Here is a 16,775-nt window from a genome sequence, read left to right as displayed (position 1 = left end):
GCTCAGCGCATTTTTTCACAGATAAATTTTGACATTTTTGTGGTTGTTGTTGTTGCTGCAAGGAATAAGAGGCAAAAAAAACTTTGGAATATATAAAAGAAGAGGAATAAAACAAAATGAGAGCGTAAAAAAGGTATTCTGCAGGTAAAAAAATATGTAATGTAATATTGAATGTAAGCTGGTATAAGTAAATGAAACTGTGATTCAGCCGTTATTTTTAAAAATGACGCGCATCTTTTTTAAAAAAGTTACGCGCGTAATTTTTCAAAAGTGGCACGCTTCATTTTACTAAAGAGACGCGCGTCATTTATGCATCTAATTGTCATTTTAATCGGTTTTAGCAAAACAGAGTTGTGACCTCCGTCAGTGCAGATCACAAATTCGAAAGTTTTTGTGATGCGAAAATCTCACAAAATCAAATTCAGCTCACTTTTTGTGAGGTTTGCCAGAATAGAGCTGTTATATTTTTAAATTTTTTGCTTGTATTTTTGTATTTGTATTTTGTTATTTTGATTTTTGACTTTGACATAATACTCGATGGTATTTTTTTGTTAACATGTTCACTGTTGACTTCGAAGACTTAAACATTACTCGTTTAGCCTTAACTACATACACAACTTTTTGAAAAAGTACAAAAGTAAAAATATATTTTTTCTGGCTAGCGTAATTTTTTTGTGAAAAAGAGTTTACGAATTGTTTTTTAGACCAAAAAATAAGCTTCCTGCATCATTTGTTTCAATTTTCCAGCCCGAAAAACTGTACAAAAATGCGTTTGAAAATTATCACTTTTGTACTTTTTCACTTTTTGAGCCAATGTAGTTAAGCCTTTTCACTTCAGCAGCGCACAAGACTAAGCGGTATGGTGTAAATGGAGGACTTACTTTTAAGTGCCTGATTTTTCCGCTTGGAGCACAACTCTTTGTAATCTAGTACAAACTACATATTTGCTCATCTCTAGCACATTTGACATTTCACTCAAAAATTTTTGCAAAACGCTCACCACAAACTTTTTCAACAAAAACAAAGGATCAAAAGCAAAAATTTTATTTTAAAGAAAAAGTTAAATTTAATTGAATTAAATACAAAAAATGGTCTTATCCGCAAGTAATTTACGTTCTCAACTTGTTGCATTAACCAGTTTCTCTGGTACTCACAAAGAACAAGCAGATAGGTAAGAAAATAATATTAATTTTCCATAAACTTGCCTAAAAAAACCCATTATAATTTTAAGATACCGGCAATTGTTGGAAGCCCTTCTTACCAATACTGGCAGTGAACTTATTGATACTTTAAAACTATTTGTCGAAGCCAGTAAGTACCAATATATTATTTATAAATAAATTGAATTCAATAAAAAACTTAAAACTCATTCAGTTGTAAACGAACACGTGAGTCTTGTAATCTCAAGACAAATCCTTACCGATGTCGGTGTTCAATTGTCGAAACTTCCCGACGATATATCCAAAGTTGTTTCTCATTTCACACTTGATAAAGTCCAACCAAGAGTTATATCGTTCGAGGAACAAGTTGCCGGCATTCGTCAACATTTGGCCGATATTTATGAAAGGAATCAAAATTGGCGTGAAGCTGCCAATGTTCTGGTTGGCATTCCCTTGGAAACTGGACAAAAGTATATTAATTCAAGTAGCGAATAGGTAACAATTAAATTATATTGACATTTGCTTTGTTTTTAGACAATATACGGTGGATTATAAGTTAGAGACTTATTTGAAAATTGCTCGACTTTATTTGGAGGATGATGATCCCATTCAAGCTGAAGCATTTATTAATCGGGCATCTCTTCTCCAGGCAGAGACACAAAGTGAGGAACTTCAAGTCTTGTATAAAGTCTGCTATGCAAGAGTCTTGGATTACAGAAGGTAAACCCGCAATTTTTGTTTTAATAGTTTTTATTAGTTTAAAAATTATCTTATTTATCTTTTGAAATAATTTACATAAAATTGTTTTTTAATAAGTAGTTACTTTTAGATTGAAATAAATTCAAGTTTGTTTAATTTTTGACTTCATTCGGGAGTGCGTTAAAGCCCTTTGTAGAGTAGGTGGTTTTGTGTTTGTGCTCGCCTGTACAGAAGTAAACGAAAATCTACAGCATTTCTCAATGCATATATCGCTGATTTGTGAAATGTTGTGGGATATAAATTTTGTTTAATTTTGAATATCAACACCTTGGAAGCATGGCAACGAATAATGTATACGAATCAGGAGATTTCCGTTTATGTGGCATTCAATCGTCATATTTTCCTAAAAATTGGCAATTGGCAATTGGCGTTCGCAATTTTTGACCAAAAGTGACTGAACGTCAATTGGAAAATTTAAAAACGTAGTCAAATGTTGTGCAAAACTAAGAAACCAACGTTGTCCAAATAAAAAAATTAACTCCAAGACGATTAAATGATAAATTGGATAAGTAGTAAATTTTGGGGAATTTTGTTTATTTTTTTTAAAGCAAACCTCAATTATTCCAAAAAGTTAGATCTTTGAATTCGGAAATGGTTTTGTTCCTATATACATTTTCATAAAAGTAACGATTATTTTTTTTTTAATTTTAAAGAAATATTGATATTTTATAAAATTATGTGGTTTTAAATGCATATTTTAAGCACATAGTTTTAAGAGCATGAAAATCCTATCCCTAATCATAATTAATGCATTATATTATAAACGCTCGGTACCATTTAACCAGGCTAAAGAGTGTAGCATATCTGCTATTGGAGTATACCTTCTCATCCCTATATTTTGTAGGGCTTGCAGCTTTGATTGTTTTTTAATAATTGTACTCATATATACTCATATGTTAGGCCGAGTGTCCACAGCAAATTTTGGGAGTCGAGGTATAACCAAAATGTGAGTATGAGTCTGGCAGCTTTAAATCGCGATCTTATAAGGTTTTCGAGGGGTTAAATAGCGCGAGTTCTCCAATTAATGTGAGTAGGCTAAATTAACACTATTTCACATACTGAATATAAGGACTCATGCTCTATCATTCAGGCTTACGTGACTAAATACATCAATCTCGGAGATGTGATAAATAGAACTCAAGATATAAGCTTTTTAAACTAACCATATCGGCTCTATTATTGGAGAGTTTTGAATTCATAAAAACAAATAAAAATTAAACAGAAAAGTCTCCAAAACAAAGCCGTTAAAACGGCTAATGTCTTGAGATTGCATCGCCAAGATTTATATCTTCAGGTTTAGGAGAAATGACAAAACATCATTCCTTATATTTAGAATATATAGCCTTTAGTTTGTGTATATTTATTTTTAGTTTATTTTTGCACTACCATTCGTATATTGAATTCATGTCTGTTTGAAGCTGCACAGCAAATATCTCCTTAACACTGACAAAGATGAGGGTTTCATCAGCAAAAAAACAATGCTCGTTGCAAGTCCAAGAAAATTGCTAAAACGATATTTCCAGTCTCAAGTTCTTTCTTCCATTCATTTATGACCCAACTCAAAGAAGTCTCACAAGAATGACCATGTCTAAAACCGGATTGTTTCACACAAATTATTTTCTCCCGCTCTAATAACCAGTAAGTTGGTTGCAAACAATCACCTCCAAAATCTTTTCATATGTTGGCAGCATATTTTCGGGTCTTCATTTTTTTGCGTTTTTAACCTTCTCTACAAGGATAACATCAGAATTTTTCCAGCTCTCAAGAAAAATATTTCAGTTTGTAAAGCATTTTTATAACGGTTTGCATAGTAATGAGCGTTTTCATTCAAAGGTGATATTTGAATCATGTTTTCGTTAAAATCACTATCAAATCAAAAAGTTTATTTTTTTGGTTTTATGAAAGGTAATTTGTTCTGTAAACAATTTAATAAATATTGTCTCATGATCTGAAATTTAACTTTCCCACTCATCATTTTATTTTTTTTTCGAAAACACAACAGAAAATTCATTGAAGCTGCTCAACGTTACAACGAACTCTCTTACCGCTCCATCGTTGAAGAAGGAGAACGCATGACTGCTCTCAAAAAGGCCCTAATCTGCACTGTCCTGGCCTCAGCTGGTCAACAAAGATCTCGAATGTTGGCCACACTTTTCAAAGACGAACGTTGCCAACACCTCCCAGCCTATTCGATTTTGGAAAAAATGTACTTGGATCGGATTATTCGTCGATCTGAGTTGCAGGAATTTGAAGCTTTATTGCAATTGCATCAAAAGGCAAGCACTTTAGGTAGATAAAGCTGTTTTCTTTTTTTTTTTGGGTAAAAAAAATAATTGACTCTCAGATGGTTCATCAATCCTAGATCGCGCTGTTTTTGAACACAATTTATTGTCGGCCAGCAAGTTGTATAATAATATTACATTCGAAGAACTTGGTGCACTTTTAGAAATTCCTGCTGCCAAAGCTGAGGGTATTGCTAGCCAGATGATAACTGAGGGTCGTATGAATGGGCATATTGATCAAATTGCTGGAATTGTTCATTTTGAAAGTAGGTTTTATTTTCAAACTTATGACAAACTTAATAAATAAAATATTTATTCTTCTTTTAAGACCGTGAAGTCCTTCCATTATGGGATAGACAAATTCAATCACTTTGCTATCAGGTTAATTCGATTATTGAAAAAATTGCAGCTGCCGAACCTGAATGGATGGCCAAGACCCTAGATGGAGTCAACTGATTTAAATATTTAGATTTTTGTGAATTATTAATATAACATTTTAAAATTAAATAAAAAGAAACTATTTGAAATAGAAACTCGTATTTTATTTGTTTTAAAATTTTTAACAAAATTCAGGATCTTTTTAAAAGTTGTAAGGAATGAAATCTTCGTTATTAATGGTGCAATAAATAGTCGTTCCACGAATCGAAATTTTATTCAATTACTCGCTTGGGGAGAATTTAGCAAATGAACTAAAGAGTATTATGTAAGGTTTTTGTTCAGTTCATAATTTGAATTTCTTCCCGTTACAAGTAGCTCAAGTGTTTTTTTTTCTGACGACTATGACAATTCTCTGAGATGGGGCGATCATAAACGAGGGACTGCAGCAATGCTGCAAAAAAGTATTGATAATATTGCTATAATAAGGAGTGAATTTTGACTCATTTAGTACTATTTGACTAATTTGGACAGTACCTGGCTGAATAAATGGAAGTTCTATTTTGCAGAACTGCAGCAGGTTTGCATTTATGAACTCGCCCATGCTTTTTCTCTTCCAAAGTTTCAGAACGTGAACATCCAAACGTTCCTCAAAACTTTTCTGTAACGGAAATTAAGAGCATTACATTCCGATAGTATAAATTGAAGTAACATTGATAAAGAGTGTTCTGCACTCAGTTCATAGCTAAGCTCTTGAGGCCATTTTTAATTTTAATGTGGAAAACTTTTCACCGGAATTTTAAAAGTTATTAAGATTTTCATATGAAAACCAATATCTAAGTGGGAAAAGAGCTGTTCGAATTTCACCTGAAAGAAAATCAGATAAACTTTTAAGTCAGGAATTCACAATAGAGGAAAAGTAAAATTTAATTTTTTCGGTTGAAATTTTGTTCACATAAAGCTCTATAAGACATATTATTTGAGCTTGTTCAATTTTCAGCTACAAAAATAAAAGCAAGTTTAGTAAGCGAATAATTTCAATTTGCAATGGTTTTTGTAGTGATTCATTAAAATACCTGTTAAACGAAGCAAAATTTCGTTTTTGTAACGAAAATTATGGTTTTTCTTAATGTTTTTTTGTTGAGATGAGCAAGAAATATTTGAATATTTTTTTGGATCACCTGAAAAGCTTAAGGATAATGCAGTCAAAACATTATTAAAAATTCGTTTTTACTAAAAGGATTCAAAAAAGTTAATTCATCGATTATTTCTATTATTAGATAGGTCCTTAATTACAGAAGATATAAGCCTGAATACTAATTATAGTGACTTTTCCAAAGGGGATAACATTACTTTTCCCATTTTTTCTTTGCCACATTCCTCGCACAATTTTACCATACCAAGTTAAATAAAAAAAGCAAATTAATCCCAAAAGTGGAACTTTGATAACCAGCGAAAACTGAAAAATTACAATTTAGCTTTAATTTTTAAAAAAATTTCTAATTCGAATCTATCCATTCCTATTTGTTTTAATCCGTTATTTTTAAATTTTATTTAAATAAATAACTTTTAAAAGTAGCGATTTTTTAAATTATAAAAGACTTAACCCATTTTTGTCTTCTTTCTAGGAATTAATTATGAATTTCTAGCCATTGCTTAGGTTTTTAACAAAATTTATTTCAAAACAAGTGTTTTTTCTTTTATATAAAATAACTTAATATTTTGTTTCTTTATTTAAGGCATCAATAGATTGGTGGTACATTGAATAAAGTTGATGAGCATTTGATTTGCATTACACATCACTTATAAATTTATATTATAAAATTGTTACATAGAAATGGTTTGTGTTTTTGATGTTAATGTGTTTTTATTGTGTTGTGTTTTTCTTTTTCTTTTAATATAAATTATTTGTGCGATAATATTTTTCATCTTTTTTCTAAAATAACATTCAATAAAACTCTGCATATATAAAAATAATATATTACAATTATTAAAGTGTAAAAACATAATGAATTAATCTATAAACCATCTTGTGGAAAATTGTAAGTATAATCTGAAAGTTAGCCACTAATCGGTTTTCGTAAAAAAATGTATCGTTCAGTGTAAAAAAAATAATTGCACAACATCATTTTGTTATAAGTAGTGTGTTCTTGAAAGAAATATTTTAAAATACCCAAAAAGGTTCTTGTATGTGTTTTTTTTATGCAATAGTAACAGTTGTCTGTTGTTGTCGTTGTTCAACAATTCGAATTCCTTGAGCGATTTCACCTCGACGAACAGCATTAAACTTCAGGAAAGCATCGTATCCATAAAGACACATCGCAACAAATCCAAACAACTGAAATGAAATTGTTTATTTTATTTAACTTTAAATAATCATGGAGTAAAACGAAAAAAAAAAAACTTACAGCTGCAGCCGTAAATGCTTCAACTCCAAATGTAGCCGCAAAGCATGCGGCAAAAAGATACAAAATTGTCCACAACGCACAGAAATACATTTCGATCTTGAGCCATGGAATTTTGTAAAATTTCTCACACACATGAAACAGGTAGGCAGCCAACATGATGCCAGTAAACCAAAATCCAGTCATAGCAATCGAGCTGAAGTAACTACCACGGGAATGGTATGAAAATGCACTGACTTGTATGCAAATGAAACCTATTAAGTTGACAACCTATAAGGAAACATATATAAATCAAAGTATGCATTTTTAATTAAATTTGAATTTGTTTTTTAGAAAATACAAAAAAAAAACATACAATGCAGGCAATTTTGAGCATTCCAGGAATTGTCTGAATGTATGATTGATCATATCGGAGCTGAGGTGAGACTGATGTTTGTGTGACTTGGGTCGTTGTCGTATGACGACCGGGGAATCCTGCATCAGCCATAATTATTTAATCTAAAAGAAAGACAAAAAGAAAAAAATAAATTAATGTTAACGATAATAAGCTAAGATCTATTTTGTATTAAAAAAAAAAAAAACAAATTGTTATGATTTCAGTTCTGATAAATTTGTGAATGGCATTATTAAAACATTAGAGAAAACGTTTTAACGATTTCTTACTTGCGATATACATAGGTACTATAGGACTGTCATGTCATGTCATATGTCATGTCGTGTATAAACATAATGTAAACTAACAATCGAACAGAAGCAAAAGATCTCATGTAAAACCTCGAATAAAAACTGACAATTCATTCTGACTACACGTGTTAAACTAACAAGAACTAAGAGCTTAAACTTTCAATGTTATAATATTCGTATTATTTTATATTTCAATAAATGTTAACTTAAATAAGTATTTAAGAGTTTTTAATTTATGTACTCAAGTACATAACATGGTGACAGAATCGGGATCTTATTAAGAAAAGATAAAATAAAATAATTGTCGAATCACGCAACCTCAAAATGGCGGCATTAAAAATGGAACCTTTTTCGATGAATGGAAATGTTGCAGAAAATTGGCGACGGTGGAAGTCAGATTTTTCCAACTATCTAATTGCAAATGAATTAGATGAAAAATCTGATAAACGAAAAATTGCAGTTTTCCTCATGACTTGCGGTGAAGATCTAAAGTGCAAATTTGCACAACTCGAAGTTGAACCTGTTCTTCCCGCCACTGAAGTTAAGTTTGAACAAGTCCTGGCTAAATTTGATGACTTCTTTAAATCATTTTCTAATGAAATCTTTTCTAGTTATTTATTTTGGAACTCAAATTTTAGACAACTTCCAGAAGAAAAATTTGATGTGTTCTATAACAAAGTCAAACAACATGCTATCGACTGCAATTTTGGCAATTCGCTATCAAGAAACATTCGGGATAAATTGCTTATTGGTATCTCAAATTCTGCCTTACGCGAGCGCCTTATGCGTGAAAAAACTCCATCCGAAAAAATTGTTGTAGAGCAGTGCCGAATAAGTGAGTTATCTCATAGCCAGTCAAATTGCATGTCCTCTGCCAGTGTAGAAAATCAAGAAGTTTCTATAGATTTCATAAAAAAAAGAAAATTTCAAATAAAGAATACAAACCAAAATCAGACATGCAACAAGTGTGGACGGCTGCACGATCCCCGGCGTTGTCCAGCCTATGGTGATGAGTGTAATAATTGCGGCAAATTGAATCACTGGGCAAAGAAATGCAGAAGCTCGCCGAAATATAAAAAAAAACCTTCTACAAAATAAAAATAACTACAACCACGTCCATCAGATTCAGACTGGCAATGACAACCATGATGAGGGTGAAGTTTTTACAATCTCCACATTAGCTAAATCCGAATGGTCTTCGAAAGACTGGTTGGTGAATGCATTTATAGATGGAAATCTTATTAATTGTAAACTTGACACAGGAGCTCAGTCAAATGTTATTTCTGTAAATTGTTTGCAGCAATTTAAAAATAAACCGAATGTGCTTACAACCAAGGATATTTTGAAAACATTTGGAGGTTCAGTAATTAAATTGGTTGGCCAATGTTATTTGCAAGTTGAACTCAATGGAATTAAATGTAAGCAGCGATTTTTAGTCACTTATCTGGATGTAAAAACAATTCTTGGACTTGAGGCATGCAGATATTTTAAGCTCATTAATAAAAAAAATATATGTGAGCTTGTGTTCAACAACAATCAAATAAAAGAAAATCCAGAATCCATTATCGCTGAGTTTGCAGACGTGATTGAAGGCCGTGGTTCATTAAAACCAGTTAAAAAACACCTAAAGGAGAATGCGGTTCCACATATTGCTGCAGTAAGACGAATTCCAATTTCATTGCATGAACCAGTAAAAAAAAAATTAGACTATCGAACCACCGCAACTAATGGTCTTAAATCTCAAGCCGCGAACCTCAAAACAAAACCTTATAAAGAATATTGTGTGAAGGACACAGTATGGTTTCGCAAAAATAATAAAACTCCTTGGACAACAGGAAAAATTGTTAAAAAAAAATCGAGTCGCCGTTATGTTATTAAAACAATTGATGACAAATTTTTCACAAGAAATAGTGTGTACATTCGTCCTAACAAATTTCCAGAAAAAAGCGTTGATAAAGATTACAGCAAAAGTTTTGCATCTCCTGAAGACTATTACACCACCGCTTCGCCTGGAGCTCAATTTTTAGAAGAAGAACCGACTTGTTCTTCAGCGAAACAGTGTTCTTCTAACAAAACTTCATTAATTGATAGAAGCATTTATCAAGCGATTTCATCTAAAGCAATAATTGATAATTCAGATTCTATAATGAGTATTAAATTACTATTTCCAGATATGAAAACATCGAAAGCCGTACCTGATATACTAGCAAATTCAAATTCTCAACCTATACCGGACATTCCTGAACAACCAAGCGGTTCGAAGAGGGTAATAAAACCAAGAGTCAAATTAAAGGATTATGATTTAAGTATTGACTAAAAATGTATGTTTAATCAATTTATTATAAAAGGGGCGTGTCATGTCATGTCATATGTCATGTCGTGTATAAACATAATGTAAACTAACAATCGAACAGAAGCAAAAGATCTCATGTAAAACCTCGAATAAAAACTGACAATTCATTCTGACTACACGTGTTAAACTAACAAGAACTAAGAGCTTAAACTTTCAATGTTATAATATTCGTATTATTTTATATTTCAATAAATGTTAACTTAAATAAGTATTTAAGAGTTTTTAATTTATGTACTCAAGTACATAACAAGGACAAGTTTAGGATTCGGTAAAAAAATCGAACTCGATATAACAAACAGACATATGACATTACGATGATGGGGAATGCCAAAAAAGTGGGTCCCACAATTCTATCTGTCTGTCCGTCTGTATGTTCCTAAAATACTGGAGTGATTTTCTTCAAACTTGGTAGTGAAAAAATTGGGTGATTCACTAGACACTAGAGGATAAATTGAATTTTTTTTAGGACCAAAACTAATAGTACCTGTGGAAATAGAAAATTTAATTTTTGATCAAAAGCGGCTCTAACGATTTTGATTAAAATTTTTTGAAAAAAATATTTTTTGTACCGTTATTTTCAATACCTGCCTTACTGATCAATTTCTCGTAAAAGACAAAGCAGATGTCAACCAAAATTTGTATACAAAAACGTTATATAAAAATTTTTCGAAAATTTTACTTATTTTTAAAGCTACTAAATTCTTGCGAGTGAGTCAGAAATGATGAAATCGGTTCCATAATAGGTACGGTCAACAATTTCATGCATTCCAATAATTTAATCGAAATCGTTAGATCAGTTTTTGACAAAAGTAAGTTTTTTTTAAATTTTGATTTTATGGCTGGTAGGTACCGTTAATTTTGATCTCAAAATTAAATTTCGATTTCGGGTCTAGGGAATCTTCCAAAACACAACTACCCATTTTGAAGAAAATCAGTTTATAATCTTAGGCTGTTGCTGAAGAAAGATACTGACAGGCGGTCGTCGTAATATCATGATTGATTGTTATCTAGAGTTCGCTACTATTTACGAATTCTAAACTTACCCAATAGTACCTTTATCGCAAGTACAAATAATTATTGTAACTCATGGCCATGAATGATGTGTAAGTATGTATTACCAATACATCGTGTTTACAAAACAATTGTTTTAATTTGTTTTCGAATTACACACCAACATTCATGTAAAAAAAACTCTCACACTATTGCCTAATTGTTTAAATGTAACACTTTAGTTGTTGCTTTCCAATATGAAAATCTCTCATTAACATGTCTACGCATCAAAAATTTATTTTTTTTCCCTGAGCACCATTCGTATTCATTTTGCGCCCTACAAGTGTTGAAATATATACAAATTCGGCGAGTGTAAGAAACTGATAGATGAAGAAATCTAATAGGATATTGAAAAAGATTTGAATAGGTACCGCATCGAATGCGATTGTTTTAAGTAGTGTAAAACAAGTCTCGCTATTGCTTTGAAACCATTTTCTTTTTACAGATTACACTGGTCAACAAGGTTTTTGCCACAAGAACCAAAACATACTTTTCTATAGGTTTTTGATGTGAAGCCTCCGTTTTTTGAAATATTACAGTTAGAAAATGCCAACAAACATCATTTTGGCTGTTTTCGAGGTTATGCTTTTATGTTGGGTAATTCATTATGAATAAATTTGTAACAGTGCCTATTATTCTTCCAAAAAATGTTTAAATCTTTCCGATATCTCTTTTACTGCCCCATATATTAAAGATTTAAGTAGTGGTCTTTGACTCAGAAACAGCACTGGCCAACCAAATTAAACTTTTTTTGGGTTGCTGAACTCGAATCCGTGATCAGAATTTTTTTTTTAATTTAGCCTTCGTTCTTGAAATATTACCATTATAAAATGCAAAAAAAAGTTTTTTTTATAACGGTTATATTTCAAGAACGGAGGCTAATAGAATTTTTCTGATTGCAGCTTCGAGTTCTGCAACCAAAAAACCTCTAGAAAAGTATGTGTTCGTTCTTGTGGAAAAAAAAAGTTCAATTTTTTTGACCAATGTTATTAATATCCCGTACCGTTCCGTTCCGTTTTTTTCTAAATAATTTTTTTTTATTTTTACTTAATTTTGGTCACAGCTTACACGACAAACACAAAATTCCTCAGTGCATGAATATGAAAAATTAAAAACTTGGTAAGGTTAGTTTTCAAAGCTAATCACTGTCTTAAATTGTGGCCGAATTTAACACTTACCGATTAGAATTTGATGTTGAAAAAATGTGAATTCACATAGGTGTGATATTACGAAGGGAACTAACAACTAAATCTATAAGATTTTTTTTTCATTTGAGCAACTTCAACCGGAATCTACAAAAAGGGTTTTAAAATTCATCTCTGTGCATTTCCATTTTCGGAATCCTTTTCTGGAAACTAACTCAATAGTTTCATCTTCAATTTAAATAAACTTTGTACCATGAAAGGAATATGGGAGCCAACAAATATCGGTTCTTCCAATATATGTAGCTTTTGAAATAACTTAAAAAAATTTGAAAAAGCAGAGGATCAGAATCAAGAACCAGTTCATATATAAAAATTTAAATAAGTTCATAAAAAGGTTCTATGTAGATACGATACAAAATTCATGTATAAATCCGACACACATATTGCTGGCATCCCATTTCAACTATGTTAAACACAACAATATTATGGACCCGCTTGAAACCTATATCAATCATTAGGTAGACACTGCGATTCATGCAAAATACATATACAATACATATTTGTGGTCTGTTGAAACAGGTAAAAAGGTTTAACATGAATTTATGGAATAATAACTGGATTTTTTGATAACTCTTTTAAATAACATAACATAATATTCTTTTCGTTGACTTAATTATGATTTACATTTTTTTAGTTTTAAAATTTTTGCTGTCATTTTATTCTATAATCACTAGGCGATGCTAGTTCTGATAAAATCAACATACTTAGAATGAAACAAGATACAAATATGTATTTCCATGTTTAACCATGGAATATACAAACACATATTTACCTACTTCAAACTAATAATGCTATATCTACCCAAAATCAAGATAATTATTAAATCAATGATCCGATAACCAATTTGTCTCAAGCAAATAAAAAAAGTAGGTACTCCTCCCCCTCATTATCTTACACAAAATTAACTACTGAAAGAGGATTTCTACGCTTATTTATTTAAGAAAGTACTCAAGTTGAACCTACATAATGAATGAATATTACCTACTTGTTTTTTTTTTTTTGAAGCAAAAAACAACAAATAATTCCGCTTACGCATGTGTGTAACCGGCGAAACTAATTCACAAAAAACCACAAAACTTATCATAATCACTATGATACGAGTTGGGTTAAACTGCTTTCACTTTTACCCTTCCAACCGATTAGTGGTGTTGTTAAATGCAACCAAGCATCAATAATCGCAGTTTTTTTATTTTTATTTCGATTGTGTGTATAAACTGCACAAGGCACAACCTGTTTATCAAATTTGGAGGGAGATTTTTTTTTTAATAGTAATTTTGTTTGTTTATTCAATTTCATTCAAAATCAATAAGAAATACAATTTTGAAAATTGAAAAAAAAAAATAAAGAAATAAAAACAACTTATCTCATTTTGTGAGATCATCAGCCTGATTCAAACATACATTAAATCAGGAAAAAAAATCTATTTATATTTAAATTATACTCTCATATGACAGAATTTATTTTAATATTTTTATAACATCATACTCGTATACTTGATTTCACTAATTTAAATATATGTATAAAAAGTAAATAAAATAAAAAAGAAATTGAATCAAGTTCAAAGAGACGATAAACCTGACATGAATAAAAAAAAGAACACCTTTTAACATATTTTTTTTTATTTACAAGCTCATTTAAAACTAAACTATTTATGCTAATCTCAAGAACTAGAACCTCTTCATTGCCTATATTCAATTTGATAGGAAAAAAAAAACAGACATTCAAGTGCACAACATAGAGACCCCCATGTTGTTGCTAAAATAGAATTTTTTAATATTCATCATCAACATCATCATCAGCAGGCAAAATTTCTATTTTATTTTAAATTTAAATATTTTAGTAAAACAAGTAAAAATGGAAGAAACAAAAAAAAAAAAGACATGAAATGAAACGTTTCAAACACACGCACTCAATTTTCCACCCAGTTATCGTTTGATCAACAACACACAATACTCAAACAAACTGACCAACAACGACTGACACTGACAAAGGGGCAGACTTTTCGACACCGACCACCACACCGGCCAAAGTCAACGTCAGCTAGAGCGTTTTTGCTCAATGTAGATTAAAAAAATTTAAGAAATTAATTTGGAAACAAGTATAAGCAAAGAGTTTAGATATTTATAGAATATCTATCCATTTTACGATTTATTTTGTTTTTATTTTTATTTTATGTATTTTCGAAAAATTAGCAAATTGTGTTGCAATATATCTATATTACTAGCAAAGTAGGTAACACAAACAAAAACAAATACACCACAGAGTAGGTAAAAAATAAATAATTGATATCAAAGAAAATCGAACTTCCAACGGAATATACGAGTATACTCACTGATTTGGTATAAACCTCTATCTATGGTCTTGTGGGAAATGAGAAATGTGACAAAACCGAAACTCTAGCTAGACGGACAAATATGGTATAAAATACACCAAAGAGCGCCAACATATGACAATATAGTCAGTCCTCTTCGTAGTTTATATGGTTTAGTTAATGGATATAACATTCTTATCGGTTACGAGGTCAGATTAGTATCACACCTTCTTTCCTTTAGAATGAATCATATAGAATAGATGCACATTTTTAAGTATGAAAAATGTGCATAGTTTATTTTAAACAAGAACACAATTAGCTCATCGCTAGACTTGAATATAAAAGATTATTAACGATGACTTAATAATAAGACGCTTTCGTCATCGCTTTTAGCCTTCAATCATGGATTTGTTATGGAATGCTATAATAGCATGGGAGTCAAAGTTATTTGCAATCTTTTTTTTTGTTTGTTTGTTTAACCATAGCCAAACCCTGTTTGTGGATTATTCACAACATAAATTGACAAGCAAAAAAAAAATCATACCAACAAATTCTTACCTTATCTGAATTCTTGAATGGGGCGTAAAAATAATGAAGAGATTCTTTTTCAAAAAATCTTGCTTGCGTAGAGTTAAACTATGTATTTGATAGATTCCAACAGAGAACACTCTTTTATTCTTTTTTTTATACAATTTTGTGTGAAAAATTAATACGTTGTTGTTCCACTTTTTTTCACACCACTTTGGAGAAACAAATGCGATAAAAAACTATACAAAAACTTCTATGACTTAGAAAACGTAGACTAAAGAAAAACTGTTTTAAGCAATGAGATGACAAGATTATTAACTAACTAATATACAACAACAAAAAAAATCTTAAAAACGAAAGAAAATTTTTTCGTCTTCAACAAGTTGGAGGAGGCGTTTTCTCTTCGGTATTATATTAATATTTCCTTTTTTTTTTTCTTTTCGATTTCTCTACTCCGTTCGATGTTGTTTGGTATCGGGTGTTTGGGTGACTGGTTTGCGTTCGTCACTGTTTTCATTGTTTTGTTGTGGGCTAGCTGTTGGCTTTTTGTTAGTTTTGTTTTAAAGGTATATGTATTTGCAAGAGGTGTGCGCGCAAGTGGGAACAGAATGAAATACATGGAACAAAGAATGATAGGAATGAATGAAAATATTCATTTTTTTTTTATTTTAAAAAAGATAAAATTAACGGTTTCTATTCAATTTTTATTTTTAGGCACTTTCCTAAAATCCAAAACTTAAACCCGTTATTTTATACAGAAGAACAATGTTTCTGAATTTCGTAGTTTTTACACACATTTGCTAATTTAAAAAAACATTAACTGCCAATTAAATACTCTACTGGTGCTTTTTATTAGAAATTAAGTATTTCGATAAAGAAAAAAAAAATATAATTTGTACAGCTTTTGTGGGATCTTTGTTGGTTTGTAACAGATATGTCATAATGGGGCTACAAGGGGAAGAAGAATCTTGAAATTTCACACAGTGAAATACCTCGAAATTGTTTTCTTAGTGAGTTTGAATACTTTTTGTCTATGAAAAAGCACTTACCTTGAGTTCACATATTTCAAGAACAAGATTTTGAATACATACCATAATTTTTTTTGGTGGCATTTCTTCGTTGGATTTAACCTTCATTATCATCTTTGCTACAACTTTTTAAATGTCTTCTTTTTGCTGACATTCTTTTCGTTGGTCCTGAAAACAAACTAAGAAAAAAAAAACGCTTTGAAGTAAAATTAAACATTTTTGTATTACAGAAACAATACTATACTTTTTGATTTGATTTCTTGTTACGTTGTCTTTAAATTAACCTCAATCTTGGTCCATATAGTTTTCCAGATACATATTTTGATTTTTGAACAATTGAATTTTACCTGAATAAAATAGTAATTAACAAAGGATTCTTTTTTCTTTTCTTTTGTACTTCAAGGCCGTCTGGGAAGGGTAAGGGCGCTGTTAAAACATCTTGTGACTTACTAACTTTTTACCAAAATTTCGTGTAGTATTGTTTTGAAACATTATTTAAAAGTGAACAAAATAAAGTCAATTTTTAAAATTTTTTAAATATTTTAGCTCATGTACTGCCCATAATTTCGTAAGGGCCCTAACTACAAAATTTTCGATTTTGATTTTGTCACATATTTTGAGTAAAGGCATTGTCT

General features: G+C 30.7%; 2 protein-coding genes across 4 annotated transcripts; one reads left to right on the top strand and one right to left on the bottom strand.

The window, feature by feature from the left end:
- The first annotated feature begins 1,000 nt into the window (after nt 1–1,000).
- Nucleotides 1,001–4,734, top strand: LOC129907609 (COP9 signalosome complex subunit 4). 2 transcript variants are annotated; one of them, XM_055983891.1, is made up of 7 exons: nt 1,001–1,171; nt 1,232–1,311; nt 1,375–1,630; nt 1,695–1,880; nt 3,922–4,208; nt 4,282–4,467; nt 4,530–4,734. In XM_055983891.1, exons 1-7 carry the CDS (start codon nt 1,089–1,091, stop codon nt 4,655–4,657), a joined length of 1,206 nt encoding a protein of 401 aa, XP_055839866.1. In that variant the 5' UTR covers nt 1,001–1,088; the 3' UTR covers nt 4,658–4,734. The 2 variants fall into 2 exon arrangements, with proteins under 2 accessions (XP_055839866.1, XP_055839865.1); XM_055983890.1 differs by having other exon boundaries at nt 4,264–4,467.
- A 1,461-nt stretch (nt 4,735–6,195) lies between these two features.
- Nucleotides 6,196–15,620, bottom strand: LOC129907610 (proteolipid protein 2). Of its 2 annotated transcripts, none has more exons than XM_055983893.1 (4): nt 14,606–14,712; nt 7,337–7,479; nt 6,985–7,251; nt 6,196–6,914 (listed from the first exon to the last, which is right to left on the bottom strand). In XM_055983893.1, the coding sequence occupies exons 2-4, from the start codon at nt 7,466–7,468 to the stop codon at nt 6,777–6,779; spliced, it is 537 nt and encodes a 178-aa protein (XP_055839868.1). In that variant the 5' UTR covers nt 7,469–7,479; nt 14,606–14,712; the 3' UTR covers nt 6,196–6,776. The 2 variants fall into 2 exon arrangements, with proteins under 2 accessions (XP_055839868.1, XP_055839867.1); XM_055983892.1 differs by lacking the exon at nt 14,606–14,712 and adding an exon at nt 15,143–15,620 and having other exon boundaries at nt 6,202–6,914.
- Between the last annotated feature and the right edge of the window lie 1,155 nt (nt 15,621–16,775).

The sequence above is a fragment of the Episyrphus balteatus genome, chromosome 1 (genome assembly GCF_945859705.1).
Source record: "Episyrphus balteatus chromosome 1, idEpiBalt1.1, whole genome shotgun sequence".
Lineage (NCBI taxonomy): Eukaryota > Metazoa > Arthropoda > Insecta > Diptera > Syrphidae > Episyrphus > Episyrphus balteatus.
Note: the sequence above shows the minus strand (reverse complement) of the source record. Positions and strands in the feature narration are given on the sequence as shown.